The sequence below is a fragment of the Aulostomus chinensis genome, chromosome 2 (assembly GCF_037954235.1).
Source record: "Aulostomus chinensis isolate RoL2024-O1b breed Wild chromosome 2, RoL_Achi_v1.0, whole genome shotgun sequence".
Lineage (NCBI taxonomy): Eukaryota > Metazoa > Chordata > Actinopteri > Syngnathiformes > Aulostomidae > Aulostomus > Aulostomus chinensis.
The window spans coordinates 14,492,589-14,511,635 of record NC_141321.1 but is presented as its reverse complement, the minus strand read 5'-3'; the positions used below and the strand labels follow the sequence as shown (position 1 = coordinate 14,511,635).

At 42.5% G+C, this 19,047-nt stretch overlaps 1 protein-coding gene across 1 annotated transcript in view; it reads left to right on the top strand.

Annotated features, from left to right (window-relative positions):
- LOC147269175 (protein TANC1-like) overlaps positions 1 to 19,047 on the top strand; it is a 46,570-nt gene that overhangs the window by 24,237 nt on the left and 3,286 nt on the right. The window contains exons 10-29 of the mRNA XM_086180581.1: positions 225 to 515; positions 1,310 to 1,437; positions 4,306 to 4,537; positions 5,431 to 5,597; positions 9,169 to 9,477; positions 11,076 to 11,281; positions 11,441 to 11,539; positions 12,064 to 12,172; positions 12,687 to 12,809; positions 13,499 to 13,735; positions 13,983 to 14,186; positions 14,399 to 14,480; positions 15,648 to 15,781; positions 15,855 to 15,978; positions 16,067 to 16,242; positions 17,178 to 17,310; positions 17,596 to 17,625; positions 17,711 to 17,802; positions 17,888 to 18,034; positions 18,869 to 18,969. Of these exons, the coding sequence (XP_086036707.1) occupies positions 225 to 515; positions 1,310 to 1,437; positions 4,306 to 4,537; positions 5,431 to 5,597; positions 9,169 to 9,477; positions 11,076 to 11,281; positions 11,441 to 11,539; positions 12,064 to 12,172; positions 12,687 to 12,809; positions 13,499 to 13,735; positions 13,983 to 14,186; positions 14,399 to 14,480; positions 15,648 to 15,781; positions 15,855 to 15,978; positions 16,067 to 16,242; positions 17,178 to 17,310; positions 17,596 to 17,625; positions 17,711 to 17,802; positions 17,888 to 18,034; positions 18,869 to 18,969 (3,124 nt within the window). The remainder of the gene's footprint in view (positions 1 to 224; positions 516 to 1,309; positions 1,438 to 4,305; positions 4,538 to 5,430; positions 5,598 to 9,168; positions 9,478 to 11,075; positions 11,282 to 11,440; positions 11,540 to 12,063; positions 12,173 to 12,686; positions 12,810 to 13,498; positions 13,736 to 13,982; positions 14,187 to 14,398; positions 14,481 to 15,647; positions 15,782 to 15,854; positions 15,979 to 16,066; positions 16,243 to 17,177; positions 17,311 to 17,595; positions 17,626 to 17,710; positions 17,803 to 17,887; positions 18,035 to 18,868; positions 18,970 to 19,047) is intronic.

The following is a 19,047-nucleotide window of genomic DNA, read 5'->3' as shown; positions in this document are numbered from 1 at the left end:
CACTTCACATTTAAAAAAAGAGCTTGACAGTTTAGTTCACGTAATTTAAAATCCACCACCATTTATTGCGCTAAGCTAACTAGCGCTCTGCCAGTCTCTGAGGGTCCCCACTGCACACACAGAGGAGAGAAGAGTTTCTGGCTTCTTGTCTGGCTCTGTAAAGGATGGAAATAATTTCCTACAAAGTTGGTGTGTCAATCTCTCACTATTCTCTGTCTTTCTAGGGAGACTGGTGCCATACAAACAAGCAGACATAATGCTAAAGCCGCTACTGTTTGAAGTCCCTGGCGCTACTGCAGAAACACCTTTCGTGGGTCGGGACTGGCTCTTCACCCGTCTGGAGGAGGTCTTGAGAAAAACAAGCAGCTGTGAGGGACGGGGGGCCGTCATTGTGGGTAATGCAGGATCGGGCAAGACTGCCATTATCTGGCGGCTAGTGGCGCTCAGCTGTCATGGCTTGCGCACACCACAGGGAGGCCCAAGCATCGCTCACAGTCCCAGCTCCTCCCCTAAATGTAAGACTCGAATCCTCATTCACAGCACTGTTGTTACTTTTGTATCTCAAAATAATAATGTAACAGAAAGCCCACATTATTGGAATAGAAACAGATGTGTTCTCTCGTGTGCTCCAGTGAGGTCAGACCCTTGTAAGATATTGGAAGAAATCTGACTTTTTTGGGAAGGCGTTGGTAACTGGGCCACACACTGTTCTTTCAAGTTCTCCCCTGAGGTTTTTCTGCAGTTGTGTGAGGGGATTGCGATGGTTACTTTTTTCTTTTCACAAGTGGCCCTTTAACTGTTTTTCTTTCTGGAAAAAAACAATCTCCCTTATAACCAGATACTGAACATTACGCTATAAATGTTTCGTGCCGTAATGTGCTTTTTTTGTTTTTTTAATCAAATTTGAGCCCACAAATACAGATTTCTTTCATATCAGGAGGAAAGTGCTCCTTGGATTGTAGACCCGGAAAAATATCAGCCTGACATTGTTTCAAAACAATCCACTGGTATTCATTTTTCAGCATCATTGCATTATTCATCCATACCTGCACTACATGTTGTCATTCATATTCAATGTGGGTATACTGAATCATGAGGTGTGGAGCTACGACCCCTCTGTGTTCTTTGAAACAGACTCTCATTCATTTAATGTGCTTCTGCTTCACCTCATATTTCACAGTCTTGCTTAAAGAGGCACTAATTAATGGCGGCAGTTTAATTGTGTTTCATCGTAGTCTTCGCTCCTGTGCTCACGCCAGAGACTTAATAAGGAGTGTAAATGTCAGTTTTGTGTTGGTTGCGTGTTCAGGTGGGGATAAGCAGGGGAAAGCAGCCTCCAAACAAGCAGCCGATTCCCAAACCAATCACGGTGCTGCTGCAGGAACCAGCGATAGCTCAGCACAGAGGAAGGAGGCTGTCAGATGCCTTGCCACCAAGGTACCACAACACGCACATGCACACACACACGTTTGTGTTTTGATGCTTGTGAGGCCATATGGCTATAAAATAGAGCCCATAATGTTTTAATTAATGAGTTTCAAATATGCTGGTATGCAGATTTTGTTAGCTTGTCAGTCCAGACTGTTGCATCCTCCAATTCTCCTAAGTTTACTATTTGTATGACATTGTTCCATAAGATCGTGGAAAAATGATTATTCCCATGAGTGCGGTGAGGGTGATCAGTCGGTTTTCCAACAACACGTTTTGATGCTCATTTGGAAGTATTGCACTAGAAAAGGTTGATGGTAACAGAAAAAGTTGAATCACTTGAGGAAGATTACTTTTTTTTTTTTAGAAAAATTGTAAGATGGAAATCTGTATTGTGATTTCAGCTTCGATTTGTGAATCTTTTACTCTCATGACTCCCAGATATTCCGAAACATCGTCTTCATCTCCAGACTGCGTGCAACATGGCCGCTACTTGCTGGCACCAAAGAACTATTACAGCTTGCCCAATTGAAAATAATCCTTCAAAACCTCTCTGCATTTTTCACTGGTTGATGGCTGTAAATGGCCAAGACGACACCTTCCTCTGCAACTTGTTACATCTGTTTGTAACATTGCCTGTACCCCCATCCTCTGATGAAATTATGCATTGGGTAGCCACGTTTATTCGTTCCAACCTTGTTGGATTGAATAGCAACTACTTTGCTTTTTTTTTTTTTATTGTTGTGACATTTCTACAGTTTGCTTAAAATATTCAGGGCAAACTTTTCATTGTGAAAAGTGTTTTATGTCATTAATGCCAGCGATACTGTTGTCCTGGCCTAGCGATTACATTACAATTACGGTAGAATCAGGCTGATAGGTTGGGCAACATGGGATTTCCCTCCTCCACAGGAATCAAAGCAGAGGCAACATCAGACTGAAGATGGAAAGAGAAGAGAGCAACACCATGACAATTCTGTCTGATGTCAGGCTAAGTTTGGCTAGTTGTTTCAAGTCTTGACTCTAAGCTAAAGTCAAGTTCACACTTCACAACTTCTGTGAGACAGGAAATACGTGAAACAGGATCTGTTGTTCCAATTTGTGTAGGTATTCCAGAGAAACACATGGTCCAATTTGTTTGCTGATTTGTTTCAGGAAACTAAATAAGAAGAAAAAGGAAAAACCATAACATGAATGAAAGCATGTTATCTGCAACTGCTAACAAACTGTAGGCTTTTTGCAGAAGAGTTCACCATTTATGCCCAGTGTCCAGTTGAAGTAGCAAATGCACAACTAGAAACAACAGTTACTACAGATGCTGTCGACTCCTCCTGCAGGGTTCCAGTCACGCTGTGTCTTGGCCTCTCGTTGCTTGAAGCCAGTGGCTGGCCTGATACAGATATTTGGCCTGCTAGATATCTGGGATGTGTCTGCGACGCATGAGAGCCATTTGCCTCGTGCCTTTGTTCACACTTAAAGTAGCGCTCCAGTAACTCCACATCTTCGGCCTCTAATCTCAAGCTTGTGTCTGCAAACTCCAAAAAAACAATAGCTACTGGAAAAATGAAAGCTGATCATCAAATATTGTGAACGATGCATAAGATAAACCGGCTGCTTGCTGTTGTCTTATATTTAATGGACAGATATGAAAGCACCTCTCTCATCTAATTCTCCTCAAGAATGAAAAAAAGTACATTTTCCAATCATGTAAACTCTTCCTTTAAGATCATAAGCTACATGTCTCGCCCGACTTCTGACTCCACACACTCAACCCCAATCAAGTCTTGACCACCAAAAAGCCATTCAGCCAAGTCATTTGAAAGGGATCAAATTTAAATGACTTCTTACAAAGATATAATCTTAGAAACACTTGAAGACATAGTGCACATCTGTATAGTTCTGGTTATCTATCCAGATATTCAGCCTGCTGCTGACTGGCAGTACTTAGAGTGAAAAGAACGGCAAGAAACGCATGTTATAATGCCCCTTGATTTAGCGTCTTATAATGGCTGTTTTGATAGCGCTTAATTTTTTTTCTCCTTTTTTTTTGTTTGTTTTCTCTCTCTCATATTTTTTTTAAGCACCTTCATATGATAGAGCCTCACAAGAGTACTTAAGGGAACTGTGACTGTTCAGAGAATTCACAAAAGACTGAAGAGGGAACCATTCAAAGAGCTAAACACACATCAGCCAGCTCCCGAGCTGCACATCTCTGACACACATTTTTAATGTCAGAGTGTTCTCCTCCCTTTTTGGGCACATGGAGAACATGCTGCTGATTGCATCACACGGATGACATGGAAGCTTCTAAATTTACTAACTTGGCCTCAATAAGAGTTTCCATGGGAACTAGTGCAACTACTTGTGATGGAGGATGTTTGCTCGAAAGTCACTGACAGTGTTACATGTGTGGCACTCGCGGTCTTGCTGTGCAAATCGTCAAGCTACAACTGGAGAGTTTTGGAAGTCTTCCTGCAAAACTGACACATCATGTATTTTACAGCAAAAGAGCTGCTATTTATCTATGTGTTGCTAAGATGTTTTTGCAATGTGTGGCTTCTGCATCAGATCACTTTCATTAGTATTTGTTCTTTGTTAACTATGTCTACTAGCTGGTAGATTTAAAGTTGTTTTGTTATTTTTTTATTTAGTTTTATTTGGTTATCCTCTTGTTTGACACCTGAATAAACCAACTGGTATATACAGAGAGAATGTGTTGTCAAAGCTTGTCTTTCAGAGATTCATGAGAGGAATTTAGGCGATGACTAAGTTATTTCTATCCCAAATAAGAATTTTATGTTATGTTTATATATAGTTTATAGCGTTTTTTTTATTTTTTATTGTAACTTTCATTCTACATGCTCGTTGTCTCGTCAGGTGGTGGCCTACCATTTCTGTCAGGCTGACAACACCTACACTTGCCTGGTACCTGAGTTTGTTCACAGTGTCGCCGCACTGCTGGCCAGAGCGCCACAGCTCACCCCGTACAGGGAACTGCTGGTACAAGAGCCTCACCTACAGAACACACTCAGCCTGCGATCCTGTGTCCAAGACCCCATGTCTGCTTTCCGAAAAGGTGTCCTAGAGCCCATAGCCAACCTGCGCAAGGGTAATAAAATCTGAGAGCGCGCGCACACACGCACACGCACACACACACACACACACACACACACACACACACACACACACACACACACACACACACACACACACACACACACACTGAAACCTCAAGACAAATGTGATAGTGAGATTAAAGATGAGTTAAAGTTAAAATAGAATCAGCTTAAAGGTTTAAAGGTGGAAAGCTTTCCTCACTGCAATCTCCTGTTTGAAATAGCCTATTAATGACTCCATGAGAGATTATTTTCCCGAGTTAAGGTCAGTGATTCGAAACACTCCGGAGTGAGACAGATGCAAGGTCATTTACATAGAGAGATGTTGAGTGTTATTTTTGCCCTGGTGAATCATCAGCCTCCCCCTAGATTTCAAGGTCACAAAATACTCAGGAGAGGCTGTGAATGTTAGGGGCCTATTAGGGGGCTCAGTTTCTCATGATGCAGCTAGATTGATGTGTTATCATGGTCAAGCCCTTCAGAGTCTGAGCAGAGGAGTGTTTTGTCTACTCCATCTCTATTAAGCAGGTTAGAAAAAAATGAAGAGCCCTTGTGCCTGAGTGTATGAGTCCTCACAGGCTTGCAGGGGTGCATTGACAGCTTCGATGATGGAAAACATGATGGATATGTCCTGTTTGGAGATAATAAACAACAATGGCCTCTGGCTCCTTTCGGCAGAATATAATCAATACAGCCATTTGGTGCTTTCACAACATATCCTCAACTGGAATACAAAGAAGCGGCCATTTTTATCCGGGATAAAACTATTATGGAGCTATGATGCTGTCTTTCTTTGTTTCCTTATCAGCTCCTCTTCGCTGGCTCAATGTAATGTATCTGGCTTTTTCTTGTGAATTAACCTGCCTTCTATGTCTTCTTCCCTCAGAGCGAAGGCTGCCTGAAGAGGACTACATCATATTGGTTGACAGTCTCAATGAGGCGGAGTTTCACAAACCTGACTACGGTGACACCATTGCCACCTTCATCACCAAGATCATCTCCAAATTCCCCCTCTGGCTCAAGTTGGTGGTCACCGTCCGGACAGGCCTGGTGGTGAGTGACACGACAGAATCACACACTGGTAGCACAAACAAACCCTGCTGAAATATTCCCTCACTTATCTCCTCTCAGCCACCCAGTGTGTCTTTGTTTGGTTTGTTTTGGACTAACAGGTTTTGTGATATTCATCTTGGAGATTTTTTTTGTGTTTTATTTTGTTTTGAACTGCAGATGTAAATGGAATTTGAATTGTGTTGGAGGGCTGTACCGTACCCTGTCACCACTGATATACTGTTACATGTCCTTTGTATAATAAGGGCTTATTTAAACATTATGTGCAGGTGCATGAAATAAAAGTGTCATTATGACATTTCTGTGTGTTCATCCAGGGGTTCAATTATGAAGAGAGTATTTGTGTGTGCATTTTATTCAGTATGTTTAGCCAGCTGAATTGATTTAGTTCAGTGGTTGATGATGTTGAAGTGTTACATTTTTTTGGATCAATATTTGTGTTTACAGTACTGCTTGGTGATGTAACATTAACAGCCAAAGAAAAATAGAAAAATAACTTTGAATCCATCAGCCTCGTCTACTGTAACGCTCGTGTTAGTATAACTTAGATAGAAAGATAGAGCGATAGAAAGATAGATGGATAGACAGATAGATGGATGGATGGATGGATAGATAGATAGATAGATAGATGCATAGACAGATAGATAGATGGATAGACAGATAGATAGATGGATGGATGGATAGACAGATAGATAGATAGATAGATGATAGATAGATGGATGGATGGATAGACAGATAGATAGATAGATAGATAGATGGATAGATGGATAGATGGATAGATAGATAGATAGATAGATAGATAGATGATATATAGATAGAAAGATAGATAGAGATAGATAGAAAGATGGATGATAGATAGATAGATAGATGATATATAGATAGAAAGATAGAAAGATGGATGGATAGATGGATATACAGATAGATAGATGGATAGACAGATAGATAGATGGATGGATAGATAGATAGATAGATAGATAGATAGATAGATAGATAGATAGATGATATATAGATAGAAAGATAGATAGAGATAGATAGAAAGATAGAGATAGATAGATAGATAGATAGATGGATGGATGGATAGATAGATAGATAGATAGATAGATAGATGATATATAGATAGAAAGATAGAAAGATGGATGGATAGATGGATATACAGATAGATAGATGGATAGACAGATAGATAGATGGATGGATAGATAGATAGATAGATAGATAGATAGATAGATAGATAGATAGATAGATAGATAGATAGATAGATAGATAGATAGATAGATAGATAGATAGATGGATGGATAGACAGATAGATGGATAGATAGATAGATAGATAGATAGATAGATAGATGATAGATAGATAGAAAGATAGATAGAGAGATAGATAGATAGATATATAGATAGAAAGATTGATAGATAGATAGATTGATAGAACTTTAATGATCCCACAACAGGGAAATTTGTGTGTTACTGCAGCTCACAGCAGCAGCGTTTTCCAGCGCCGTCGTAGGTTGGCAACCTAACACGAGGTACAGTGCAGGCTGATGGGAATGTCCTTGTGGTATGTGGTGCTAAACAGAAGCACTGGATGAGAGCAGGGACTGAGCAGACAGTGGTGCTGAATAAAAAGTGACAAAATCACTGAAGTTACCAGTGGAGACACAGATGGCACAAGAGCAGGGGGGGCCAAACTTTATCCCTCTGAGGGCCAAAACTTACTGGTGGGCTGCAGGCCAAAATAGTACTTAGTTGTGAGGTCCCCTAAATCAACACTATTTAAGCTGTTATGTACTGGAAAAACAACTCAACATCACGTTTCAGTGACAGGGACATGTATTGTGTAAGGTTCTTCAGTTACAATACGGGTCATGTGTTACTCATTGTCAGGAAAAATAAAGAAGAATTAACAATAGCAACAAAAGCAAAAAAGACAAAAGCAACAAAAAAAGTGATTTATTTTTCATATTTCTTCAAAGATCAATACTGATAATAACAATGACAATAATAAAGATTATTATACCCATGTCAGTGAGGGCTGGATAAGCATCATCTGTGGCAAGTAGAATGCTGCATTGGGCTAATAAATCTTGTATTAAATTAGGAAAGTGTTAAAAAAAAAGAAGAAGAAAAAGTAGCTCAGAATTAAGCCATCTTGTTTCCTTTAAAATTTTGGACCCACTTGCTGAAGGAAAAAAACAAAACAAAACCTTGAACACCTCGTGTGGGTGGATTTCCTCCTGGAACCGAAAAATGTGGCACTAACATTGGCCAGATGTGAGACTGTGTATGAATGGTAGTAGTGTGTCAGACCCCCCGGTGGTCCTCACCGCGCCACACTGTCAACAAGGATACGCAAATAAGCCTGTTTGGATGATGGGTGCATGAAGAATTTCACTTGGTGCCTGTGAGATCTGTTGATTATCAGGAGTAAAGGTAAATATGGGGCTTTTGAATATTTCAAAAGTGATTGGTCAATGGTTGAGTGCCAGAAATGATCTTTCATCATTTATGGTTGTTAATGGCACTAAATTAAATTTAAAGTTTGTTATATTTTGGGTGGATTGGCTTTTTAAAACTAACTTTGTCTCACCTTACCCACATCAGTTACTCCCAGCACATGCTTCTTTCCCATCAGCACCGTGGACTCTCTATAGGAAGATGTGCATATCATTGCCACATCGCATCTTCTGGCCCAGCACGGCTCTCTAGTCCGATGTATTTTCTCAGTCCGGTTGGTAATCCCACCAAACAGCGGATGCATCTGTCTCCCGCCAGAGCCAAGACTCCAAATGCTGCATGGATTACGCCCTGAATGGATGGCAGTACTACTGGGAGTCTGGAGCTTGACAACTAGCCAGCTGGTTATATAATTGGATTAGTGTTTTAGGATACACAAAACACGTTTGGGGTCATTTTCTTCCTGATGCATTTCAAGTCAGCAACATTAACTGTCAGAATGTAAAGGTGAGGAGTACAGCCGTTGTCACACTGTCGCTGTAGCCCTGCAACCAGATTAGATCATTATTCATCTTTTTTATCTGTCCTTTCACAGAGAGTACTTGCTCTTATAATAACAGGATATTTAACTCACTGGTGTGAAGGAGTTAAGTGGAGTGGACAATTCAAATGCTCGTCGTTGAACCGAAATGTCAGTCGTCATTAAAGATGAGCTCATCCACAATAATGTGGATTTAAAAAAAAAAAAAAAAAAAAACAGTCCTCGCTGGTTTGGGCCAGTTTTGAGCAGTTGAGGGGGCAAGAGAGGAGATGAAATGTTTATGTGAGAGAAGCCTGTGAGCAATGTTGGAGCTTGAGTCATTGTCACACTATTTACTGTACTGTATCCCATGGCTCTGTGAGTCAGAGGCAACAGCATCTGAGGAATGGCTTCAGATTTTGGTGCTTTTAATTTGTCCTTCATTAATACACCAAAGACACTTCGCCTAGCAGTCTTTAGATATTTAGCTGTGTGTGTGTGTGTGTGTGTGTGTGTGTGTGTGTGTGTGTGTGTGTGTGTGTGTCACATTAATAATCAACAATAATTTATGTTTTCTTCCTGCAGGAAATTACAACCCTACTTCCCTTCTCCGGCATCTCTCTGGACATCCTGCCAGACAGCAGCGATCTGGGAGCCGACCTGAGCGACTACATCCATCACCGGGTCAGCAGCAGCACCCAGGTTGCTGCCAATGTCACCACGCCTACAGGCTCCGCCCCTGATCCGCTACTCCTCAGCAAGTTCTGCAGCCACCTTTCAACGCGAAGCCACGGCTCCATCCTCTACCTTCAGCTGACCCTGGATCTGTTCCACAAGGGCCATCTGGCTCTGAAGGGAGGAAACTACCTGGTGGTGCCCGTCTCCCTGTCAGAGGTGAGCCACGGAGCGTCTAAAACATCTGTTTAAGCCTCTGGAAGAGTTTGAGATTGAAAAAAAAAGCAACACAATAACACTTATGATTTGGTCTATCGCTGTTCTGGTTCACAGTCTAACAGTTGTCAGTCATCTGGCTGACGTCTGTGCTGTGAAATGGCATCACACCTGAGGCCGAAGCAATCAATGTCCATCACGTCAACCAGCCAGGACACGCAGGAGGAGCCTATTGTTCAGGCACGGTCCTCTCAGGACAGGGCAAAACGGATCTTTAATCAGTGGGAGAACAAACTGACTGGATCATAGACGTTATAATGGGAACCAAAAATAGTCCATAGTGAATGACAGAGGCATTTTCATGTTACATAATAAACATTGTAAAATAGAACAATAGAGCCACAAATGCTGGTGTTGGAATATGATGAACTGATAGTTGGATAATGAGTCGACAAAGTCCTGCCTGAAGGTGTTCTCCAGTGAGGTCAGCAAATCACACATATATATTTTTTTCTTTTTTTTTTTAAATTCTCCTTAAATCAGAGAGAATAGAATAGTAGTTAGCAGGTTCAAACCTTCCATTTGTCAATAAAACAAATAGTTTTATGCATCTGTTCAGCAGATTTTTGGGGAGCAAATTCAACAAGTCGGCCCGATACTGATTTATAGTTGGATGTGTGTGATGCAATGGTAATGATTTGAATTTGAAGCACCACATCTTGGTAGATGACAGGAACCATTAAATTACATTTCAGGTATTTATGATATTCCCTAATGATTTGCCAAACTGATCTATGGTGCGATTTGTCCTGCAGGTTTTGTGATGATTGGCCCAACAGCCACTACATGAGACATCAACAAGCCTCAGGCAGCTTTGGTCCACTCAGGCCAACAATGATCCAGGGAGTTTGGTAGCAATCAGATTTACAATTTAGATGTTAATAAATGTTAACTGTGAAAATCCATCATGGAGGAACTTTATGGCCCAAAGGTTTCTATCTTAGGCAGGAATGAGCTCTGCATGTGGGTGAATTTCAAATCAATTGAGCTAACAGGGGTGGGTTTGGGGGCATCAATTACAGCGCCACCATCTGGCTGATTGAGCTCATTTTTCTTGTGAAACATCTGCTCATCATTTCTAGGTTTTTGGCCAAGTATCATGTCTAATAATAAAAATTATTATAATGAGCCGTCAGGAAAAACAAAAGTCCCTTGGGGTTTGACTCCTCATTATTCCACTCCACTGAGTCTGTGGGCCACAAGGAACGCTCACACACTCGTGTTTGATGTTTTTTCTCTTCTCTTCTTGTTCTGAATTTGTTGCTCATTCAGGTGGAGCTCATCATCTTTCTCTACAGAGATCTTATTGTATTTTTACTGATGTTGCACTCCTATGTTGTGTCTTTCATTCGTTTTTAACATCTCCACTGTTTTATTGGTGCAAGTAAAGCACAATCGTTTGTGAGCAGTACCACCCTGACCACTTAGTGTTTCAGAATGATTCAACAGTTTAATATAAATCTGAATATTTCACTGTTAAGCAGATGAAACTGCATTATTCTGTTGCTTGTAAAAAACTCTAACTCTTGCATATCTTTTAGGTGTACCTGCTGATGTGTCGCGTGAGCTTTCCGGATAAAGAGGTCTTTGAACAGGTTCTTCCGGTGCTAAATGTGGCACTGGCATCGCTGCACCCACTGACTGATGAACAAATGTTCAGGGCACTGAATGCTGGCAGTGTGAGGGGGGAGCTGGTGTGGAAGGACTTCCAGCAGAGATTAGACAGCCTGGCTGGATTCATGGTGAGGTTCTTAATATGACTGCATGCATGACTCAAATGACTGGGTGATGAGTCACAGTGACATCCATCATTCACATGTATCTGGAAGGATTATGAGCCCATAGATCATGTCAGCTTATTGTTCATTTGAAGGACTGTTGTGTGGGGTTTGTGCTTTTAGGTGAGACGCAGGGATGGCACACGGATGCTGTGTCATCCCTCCTTCAGAGAGTGGCTGGTGTGGAGAGCAGATGGAGAGAGCACCGACTTTCTCTGTGAGCCCAGGTGAGGAAGGAAGAAAAAGTATCGAAAACCCAGTCAAAAAAAGAGCTTCTGTTAGATTAAAACTAGCCAAATCTGATATCTCCCCGGAGAGAGTGGGGTTGATCTGTTCTACTCAGCTCTTTATATTGAACGTGCACATACCACATTGCAGTGCTGACAGCTTACAGAACTAAAAGGAAAAGTTCATCGTTTCAGAAGAATCTCTCGCTTGCAACTTGTGTATCAATTTTTTGAATAATAATACCGGTCCAGTAAACTTGTATTTATTTGTTACATTTTGTTTTTCAAACTCAGGAAAGCAACATAAGAGAAAATTATGTTCCACATAAAAGAATGATCCCAGTCTCTTCCACACACCGAGGCAAACAGCTCATTACTTAAACTTCACACAGCCACATTACACATCGGGTATCTCTATCACTATCTAGACTGAAATCATTTCTTTGATTTGCTAATTAAAGCTTCCGTTGATACATGCAGGCTGTTTCTGATAAATTAATAAATTAATCCATCCATGTCTGCAGGAGCGGCCACGCTCTCCTGGCCTTCATGTTCTCCAGGCAGGAAGGCAAGCTGAACCGTCAGCAGACCATGGAACTGGGACACCACATCCTCAAGGCTCACATCTTCAAGGTATCAGCAACGAGGATACTCCATACGTGTGTGTGTGTGTGTGTGTGTGTGTGTGTGTGTGTGTGAGACACACACACACGCGCACACACATATATATATATATATATGAAAGCATAGTATAGTGTAGCATAGTATAGTGTTATTGTGTAGATTTAAGACTAGAACTGATTATACCTCAAACTTATCTGAATCACTTTCCCTTCCCAGGGGATTCACATAAACAAAACCCTGCACTCTGTTGTATATTGTTGTATCGAAACACAATAACACACCCACAAATACAAGCGAACCTCTGTCTGCACCGTCACCCACACACATTAGCACCCGTCATATACATCTACCCCCAGGGGACGGTGAATATTGAAGTGTTTGTATGCACACTATTGCTTTACTCCTGGGACACGATTCAAATTCTGCATTGCATCAAAGCATAATTTCTCTCTCTTTCTGCTTCTCTCCTCTGTCTGTCAAATTGTGTGTGTGTGTCTGCCTGCCTGTGCTCACACACTCAAAGGGTCTGAGTAAGAAAACGGGTGTGTCCTCCAGCGTTCTTCAGGCCATGTGGGTGAACTGCAGCACAGACAGTCTGTCCGCTGCACTCGCATCCCTGAGGAACCTATACACACCTAACATCAAGGTTACACACACTCGCTTCACATTTAAACACACTCCATCAGTGTTTACAGTCTTTTACACAAACAAAAGTAGAGAAAAGACTGGGAAAGGTAGAAGTTCTGATCCAACTTCTGTACTCAGAAATGGAAAAGTCAAGGCTAGTAAAGAAGTAATTTGGTATAATATAAGATATGATAATATAATATATAAAATTCAAAGCCCAATAAACCACACATGAGGGGTTTATTGAGCATCATTTCTATGTCGTTATGTCTCATCCATTTTGGGTGAATCCGTCTTGATACTGAATAAGAAATAATTAAAAAGGCTCAAATGTATGAATACAGAGTCTGTTTTCAACATGTAAAAGGAGAAGATATTTTTTATTAAAATGCGGAGGTGGAAAATAAAATTGTGTCAAAAATATTCAAGATCTCATTCCTGAAAGTTCCACTTAGGTAAGGCAAAGAAATATTTTTATTTTGTTACAAAGACTGCTAAAGTTGAGTGTTTTTCTCTGGACTTAATTGAGTTTAATATTGTGGTTGGATTGTGGCCTTCCTATGAAGACGCTCCAGTGTAACGTACCGCAGGCTCACACCAACACAAGAATAAAATAAATCGCCTTGGTACCATAGAGTCAATAAAACTGGCATCTACTTGTCTCTAGCTATCCCTAAATAACTGTCATGTGACCATTTGCACCCACAGGTAAGTCGGCTGTTGATGCTGGGTGGTGCTAATGTGAGCTGGTGCACGGAGGTGGTAGGACACGCCCCCATCCTCTGCGTCCATGCCCACCTGGGACATGTGGAGGTGGTTGCTCTGCTAATTGAAATGGGTGCTCCTGTTGACGGGACCACCGACAGCGGTATGACACCCCTCTGTTTGGCCGCCGCCGCCGGACACACTGACATCATCGGCCTTCTCTGCAAGAAAGGGGCCAAGGTCAGTTGAGTTTCAGAGCAAAGAGGGAGATGATTTATCCATGGCATAATTACTGTGGGTAAATCAGACTGAACTCAGAGTGCTCCATCTCTTAGTACCTTTACACCAGTGATACCCTGGCTTTATATACACTTTCAGCATCTATTCTGGGAGACAGATGACATAAACAGCCCTGATTTAGGCCAGCCTATTGGAGCTGCTGCCCAGGACCAGGGTTGTAAGTCCTTCTGTGTCCCCTCTGTGCCAGGTGGGCCATGCTGATAAGAGCGGTCAGTGTGCTCTGGTCCACGCCGGGCTGAAGGGCCACGCAGAAGTCATCAACATCTTGCTGGGCCAGGATTGGGGACCGGAGAACCCCACTGACCCACACCACAGCCATGAGACTGTGACAGGGAAGAAGCAGGCAGTACAGCAGGCAGTAACAGCTGCAGCCAGTATAGGACACACGCAGGTACGCTTCATGTCAAGGTCCTGGGATAAAAGTATTTTTAACTGCTCAAAGTCATTTTTTATGTCAAGAACTGTGCTTGTCCTTGCTTGAGGATTCACCAGATGCACTTTGCTATTTTCTTTGGTGAAGGTCTTCTTTTTCTTTAAACTAGGTTTTCTTTCTGCACGACAAGACAGCAACACAGCGGACTGTAAAATTGTGCTTTCCTGCAGGTGGTGAAGAGCTTGCTGGACTTGAAAGATGAACAGCTGGCGGTGCAGATGGACACTCACGACACTCTCTGGGGAGAAACTGGTACGTTTTCTTCCATCAGTCAAATGAATTTAGCTTTCTCACTTCTTTCTGTCCATCAGTTTGGTGTGAGAGTCGTGCCCAGGGGCTGTGGGAGCTGCATTTCAAGCATATTCTCCTTGTAAGGAAGGGAATGATATCAGATAGCACACCTACCTGCATAGATCTTCATATACACACACAGTAGGACCTTTGATTCTAGCAGCAGCTGCAGCGATACTCGATAGACTCTCTTGTTTAATTATTATGGATTTACGATGCTCTGATTGTTATCAAATGGAAGAAATGGAACGTTGCATTTATCGTGCAGAATATCTGGTCCAGCTCCATTGGCAGCATCTAAAAAGCAGCTGTTATTCAATTGTAATAGCCTTACCTTACTATCACAGATGCAAGCCTGCAGAACTCTGTTAGGTCCATTTCCTGAGAGCATGTCAGACGACGCCTGTATCTCTGCCTCCAGTGCCATTAGAGCCTAATTCTATTACACAGTCCCCTCCAGTGCTGCCATTGAATAGTGAGAGCATGAAATTGCCTCTGAAATGTTCACCTTCGTATGTACCGTGTCTTTGTCTGACACTCAGTTTTACCAACAACTACTAGTACTACTATTACTACTACAAGTGATAACAGGGAATGAGGAATATATCTTTTTTTAAGGGGGGCTTAGTTTCCCAACACAGAAGTGCATATGAATTATATTATGGAGAGTGTTTCTTTCAGTTTGTATAATTGAAGCAGCACGTCAGCTCAGGACAACTGGACTGATGTCATATGTGATGGTAATAATATCCTGTTATCAACGTGTCCACTGAAGCAGCAACCACATAAAACATGATGTCATTCATCAGGGGTGCGTAAGGTGAGAGAATGAGATCATTACCTTGTCTCTGTGCCCAGCCGCTCAATTAGCTGAAGGACTTGTATTAAAGCCAGGAAATGTGTCTGTCGTTGTCACAGCAGCAAGTTAGAGGTGCGCATAGTTTGTTTTGCTGAATGATTCTGAGAAGGTTCAGTTGCTTCAGTGCCTCTTGTATTAAAAAAAGAAAGCATTAAAAATGTCTCTCAGTCAGTAATGTAATAGAACAATCAATCAAATAGATAACGGAAATGATCAGATCCCTTTCTTCTGCTCGTCTCACAAATCTCCGCCTCTCGTCCCTCCGTCAGTCTTGAGTGCAGCAGCAGGGAGAGGGAGGACAGACGTGTGTGTGCTCCTCCTGGACCGTGGGGCAGGGCTGGAGATACCAAACCGTAGAGGGATGGTCCCACTCCTCAGCGCCACCAAACATGGACACACGCAGGTGAGGAGTCTGGGGTACCGACCCTTATTATGCTCTTACCCCATATTTAAACTGTCTTTACCTCCTTTTCCAGGTGGCAGAGTTGCTGCTGAAGCAGGACACCGACATCAGCGTCGGCGACAAGCAGGGCCGCACCGCACTGATGCTGGCCGCCTCCGAGGGCCACGCCAGCACTTTAGAGCTGCTGCTGTCCAAGGGTGAGAGTCCACCACCATCACCACTCACATCCCCGTTTGATGAATATACATGGACATGGATATACATTTGTATCATTTGTGGTCCCAGGAGCCTCTCTGTCCACTGCTGACCAGGAGGGGCTGACTGCTCTCAGCTGGGCCTGCATGAAGGGTCAGAAGGGTGTCCTGCAGCTGCTGGTGGAGGCGGGTGCCGACCTGAACCATCCAGACAGGCAGGGGCGCACCCCACTTGACCTGGCTGCTCTTAACGGGGACACAGATACAGTGAGTCCATGTTGATAATAATATATTAAACGTAGCTTAAAAAGTGCTTTACAAAAGAAAAAACACAAGAGGATTAAAACAAATTCAAAGCCATAAAAAAATAATGCATAAAAAGAAATGAACTAAAAGGCCATGAAATATGAATGATTTCATCTCAAAACAAAAATTTAAAAGTTATATAAAAGCCGGAACAGCATTTGCAGCCTTTATCCCCTCAGGCAGGTTGTTCCAAAATGTAGAAACTCTGACTGCAACGGCTCTGTGGAACGAGCATCGTTGAAGCCACGGATCTCTGGAAGGGACCCAGAACCATAAAAGATCTGATGGATAACAGGCCGAGGCCTTGGTTCATCACGAACATCCATCCTATCCATCCATTTTCTACCGCTTATCCTGCGACAATGCTAACCACTGCGCCACCGTGCCACCCCAATTTGAACAAAATGTGTAAATCTCAAACATTTTTTGCCTCAGATTGGATTTATTTTATGATGTAATCAAAAGTCCGATTGGCGTTTGGTTGAAGTGCCCACATAGCTGACGCCTGTGTTGGCATACACAACTATCGTCTCTGCAGCTCTCTCATGTTATTTTTGCAAACTTACAAACTGAACACTGTAGAGCCTAATGATTGAGTCAAATGCACAATTGTCTCAACTCACATCAGCCTCTTTTATGTAGTTGAATAAAACAAATCCTACCTGTGTTAATCATCATGGTCATATGTGCGAGGCTGCAGCACCCAGGAGGCCATTTACAATCAATCTCATCGGGGGTAAAGAAACCGAGCCGTTCATGTCATTAATGATCAGCGGGAACACAATCAAAATGAAATGATAATCAAAGATGGAATCAAAATGATCAGGACTCGTGATGTTAATGAGCCTGAGCAGCTGATTAGATGTAATATGTTGTTATTGTCTGATGTGCTGCAGGTACACTGCCTGCTAGAACACGGGGCAGTGCTGGAGAGGGTGGACAACAACGGCACCAGAGCTTCAGACCGGACTCCTGGCTGCCAGAACCCTGCCCTGGTAGCCTCGCTGCTCAAGAAAGGATCCAAGATGGGTATAAAGTTTTGATTCCGCGAACAATCTTTAAAAAAAAAACGATGTAAGATCATTCAGTATAAACAGACATATATACCACCTCTGTAGCTGAAGCGACTCCTCAGATTGAATCCATATTTGTGTCTGACGATTGATTTCTATCCGCATCTACATGACTTCATATTGGCCGGCTCCACTTCTACATAGTATATTACGCTCTATCCTGCAGCTGCTGCGGTGCCACATCCACTTACTAACTCTCCCTCTCTTCTCCATCCCCCCGCTCTCCCTGATCAACCGGAAGGCTACAGAACAGCTCCACATGATCGATCAGGTACGTGATTTATGCAAGACACAGAGTCAAAAAGACAAGTTGAAACGGATGATTAAAAAACAAAATATTCGTACCCCTCTGTCAGGTCACGCTACCTGGGCTATGGCGTCCTCCAAACCTGACATTCTCCTCATCCTGCTGCAGAAGCTGATGGAGGAAGGGAACATGCTTTACAAGGTACTTGAAATTGGGACTGGAAGGTTTGAAAAACATTGCAGCTTTTTATTTAGGTGAGCTATTTTTGTGAATTGTTTGTATGCAGAAGGGACGTATGAAGGAGGCAGGCCAGCGCTACCAGTATGCCCTGAGGAAGCTCCCTCGCGAGGGGCAAGGAGAAGAGCTGAAAGGACTGAAAGACCTGCGGGTTTCCCTTTATCTCAACCTCTCCCGCTGCCGCAGGAAAACCAATGTAAGAACCATGGCTGCATCAAACTGCTCATGCACTATTTAACACCGTCAGGTTTATTAGATGCCGAGGGAACGGCAGAAGGTCTGGCCAGGCGAGGTGGGTGATTCCTTAAGATATATAATTTATTTGTATCAACACGAAAAGATGCGGGCACCAGTGTGGCTGGCTGTAAAAATATCTCTGCCTTTCAGATGTAATTTGCTGTTTCTCTGGTAAACAGACAAAGACCTGGAAGCAGGTGGTGACACAATGAATTGCAGTGTGCCGTTATTTCAGAGATGGATGAGTGTAGCCTGCAGGTTTGGAAACCACCCTGGTGATGACAGACGTCCTAACAGACTGTGTAAAACTGCCATCCTTAGGGTCACTGTGGCCAATGAATAATGGAGCGGCTAATGTGATGTGATAAGGTCACTCTCTCCGGTGGATCAAGCACACGCTCTTCCTCTGTGTCTCTACAGGAGTTATTTACAGTGGACCTGGCTAATTCCATACATTATATCAGGAGAAGGCAGCCAGGAGAGCGACTATATGATACCATCATTAAACATTCAACAGCAATGTGCACATTCAAGGCTGCCATTTTGACCTCGCGCTCAAGGACAGAATCACAACGCGTTCTCGTCATCAAATATTCACCTGAGAGTGATGATGAGAGCAGTAAAAACCAGCAGAAACACCAGCAGTTCCCTATCTATTCCTACACTCATGGCAGTAAAAACGAACTTTATGATGCTAAGTTATTTTCCCATCTCGTCAGCTGACCGTACAGTAGGTTTGTCTGGTTGCTCTGTTCTGTCTGTTTTAAATGGATTTTTCTGTGTGATAACTCAGGACTTTGGCATAGCTGAGGAGTTTGCAACAAAAGCCCTGGAACTCAAACCCAGGTCTTATGAAGCGTATTATGCCAGAGCACGAGCCAAGCGCAGTAGCAGGTACAGCTATAAGTTCAAAGTAATATTATATTGCTCGAAGGATCAGTCGCGTCTCTGTGTCATAGTAAATTAAATGTT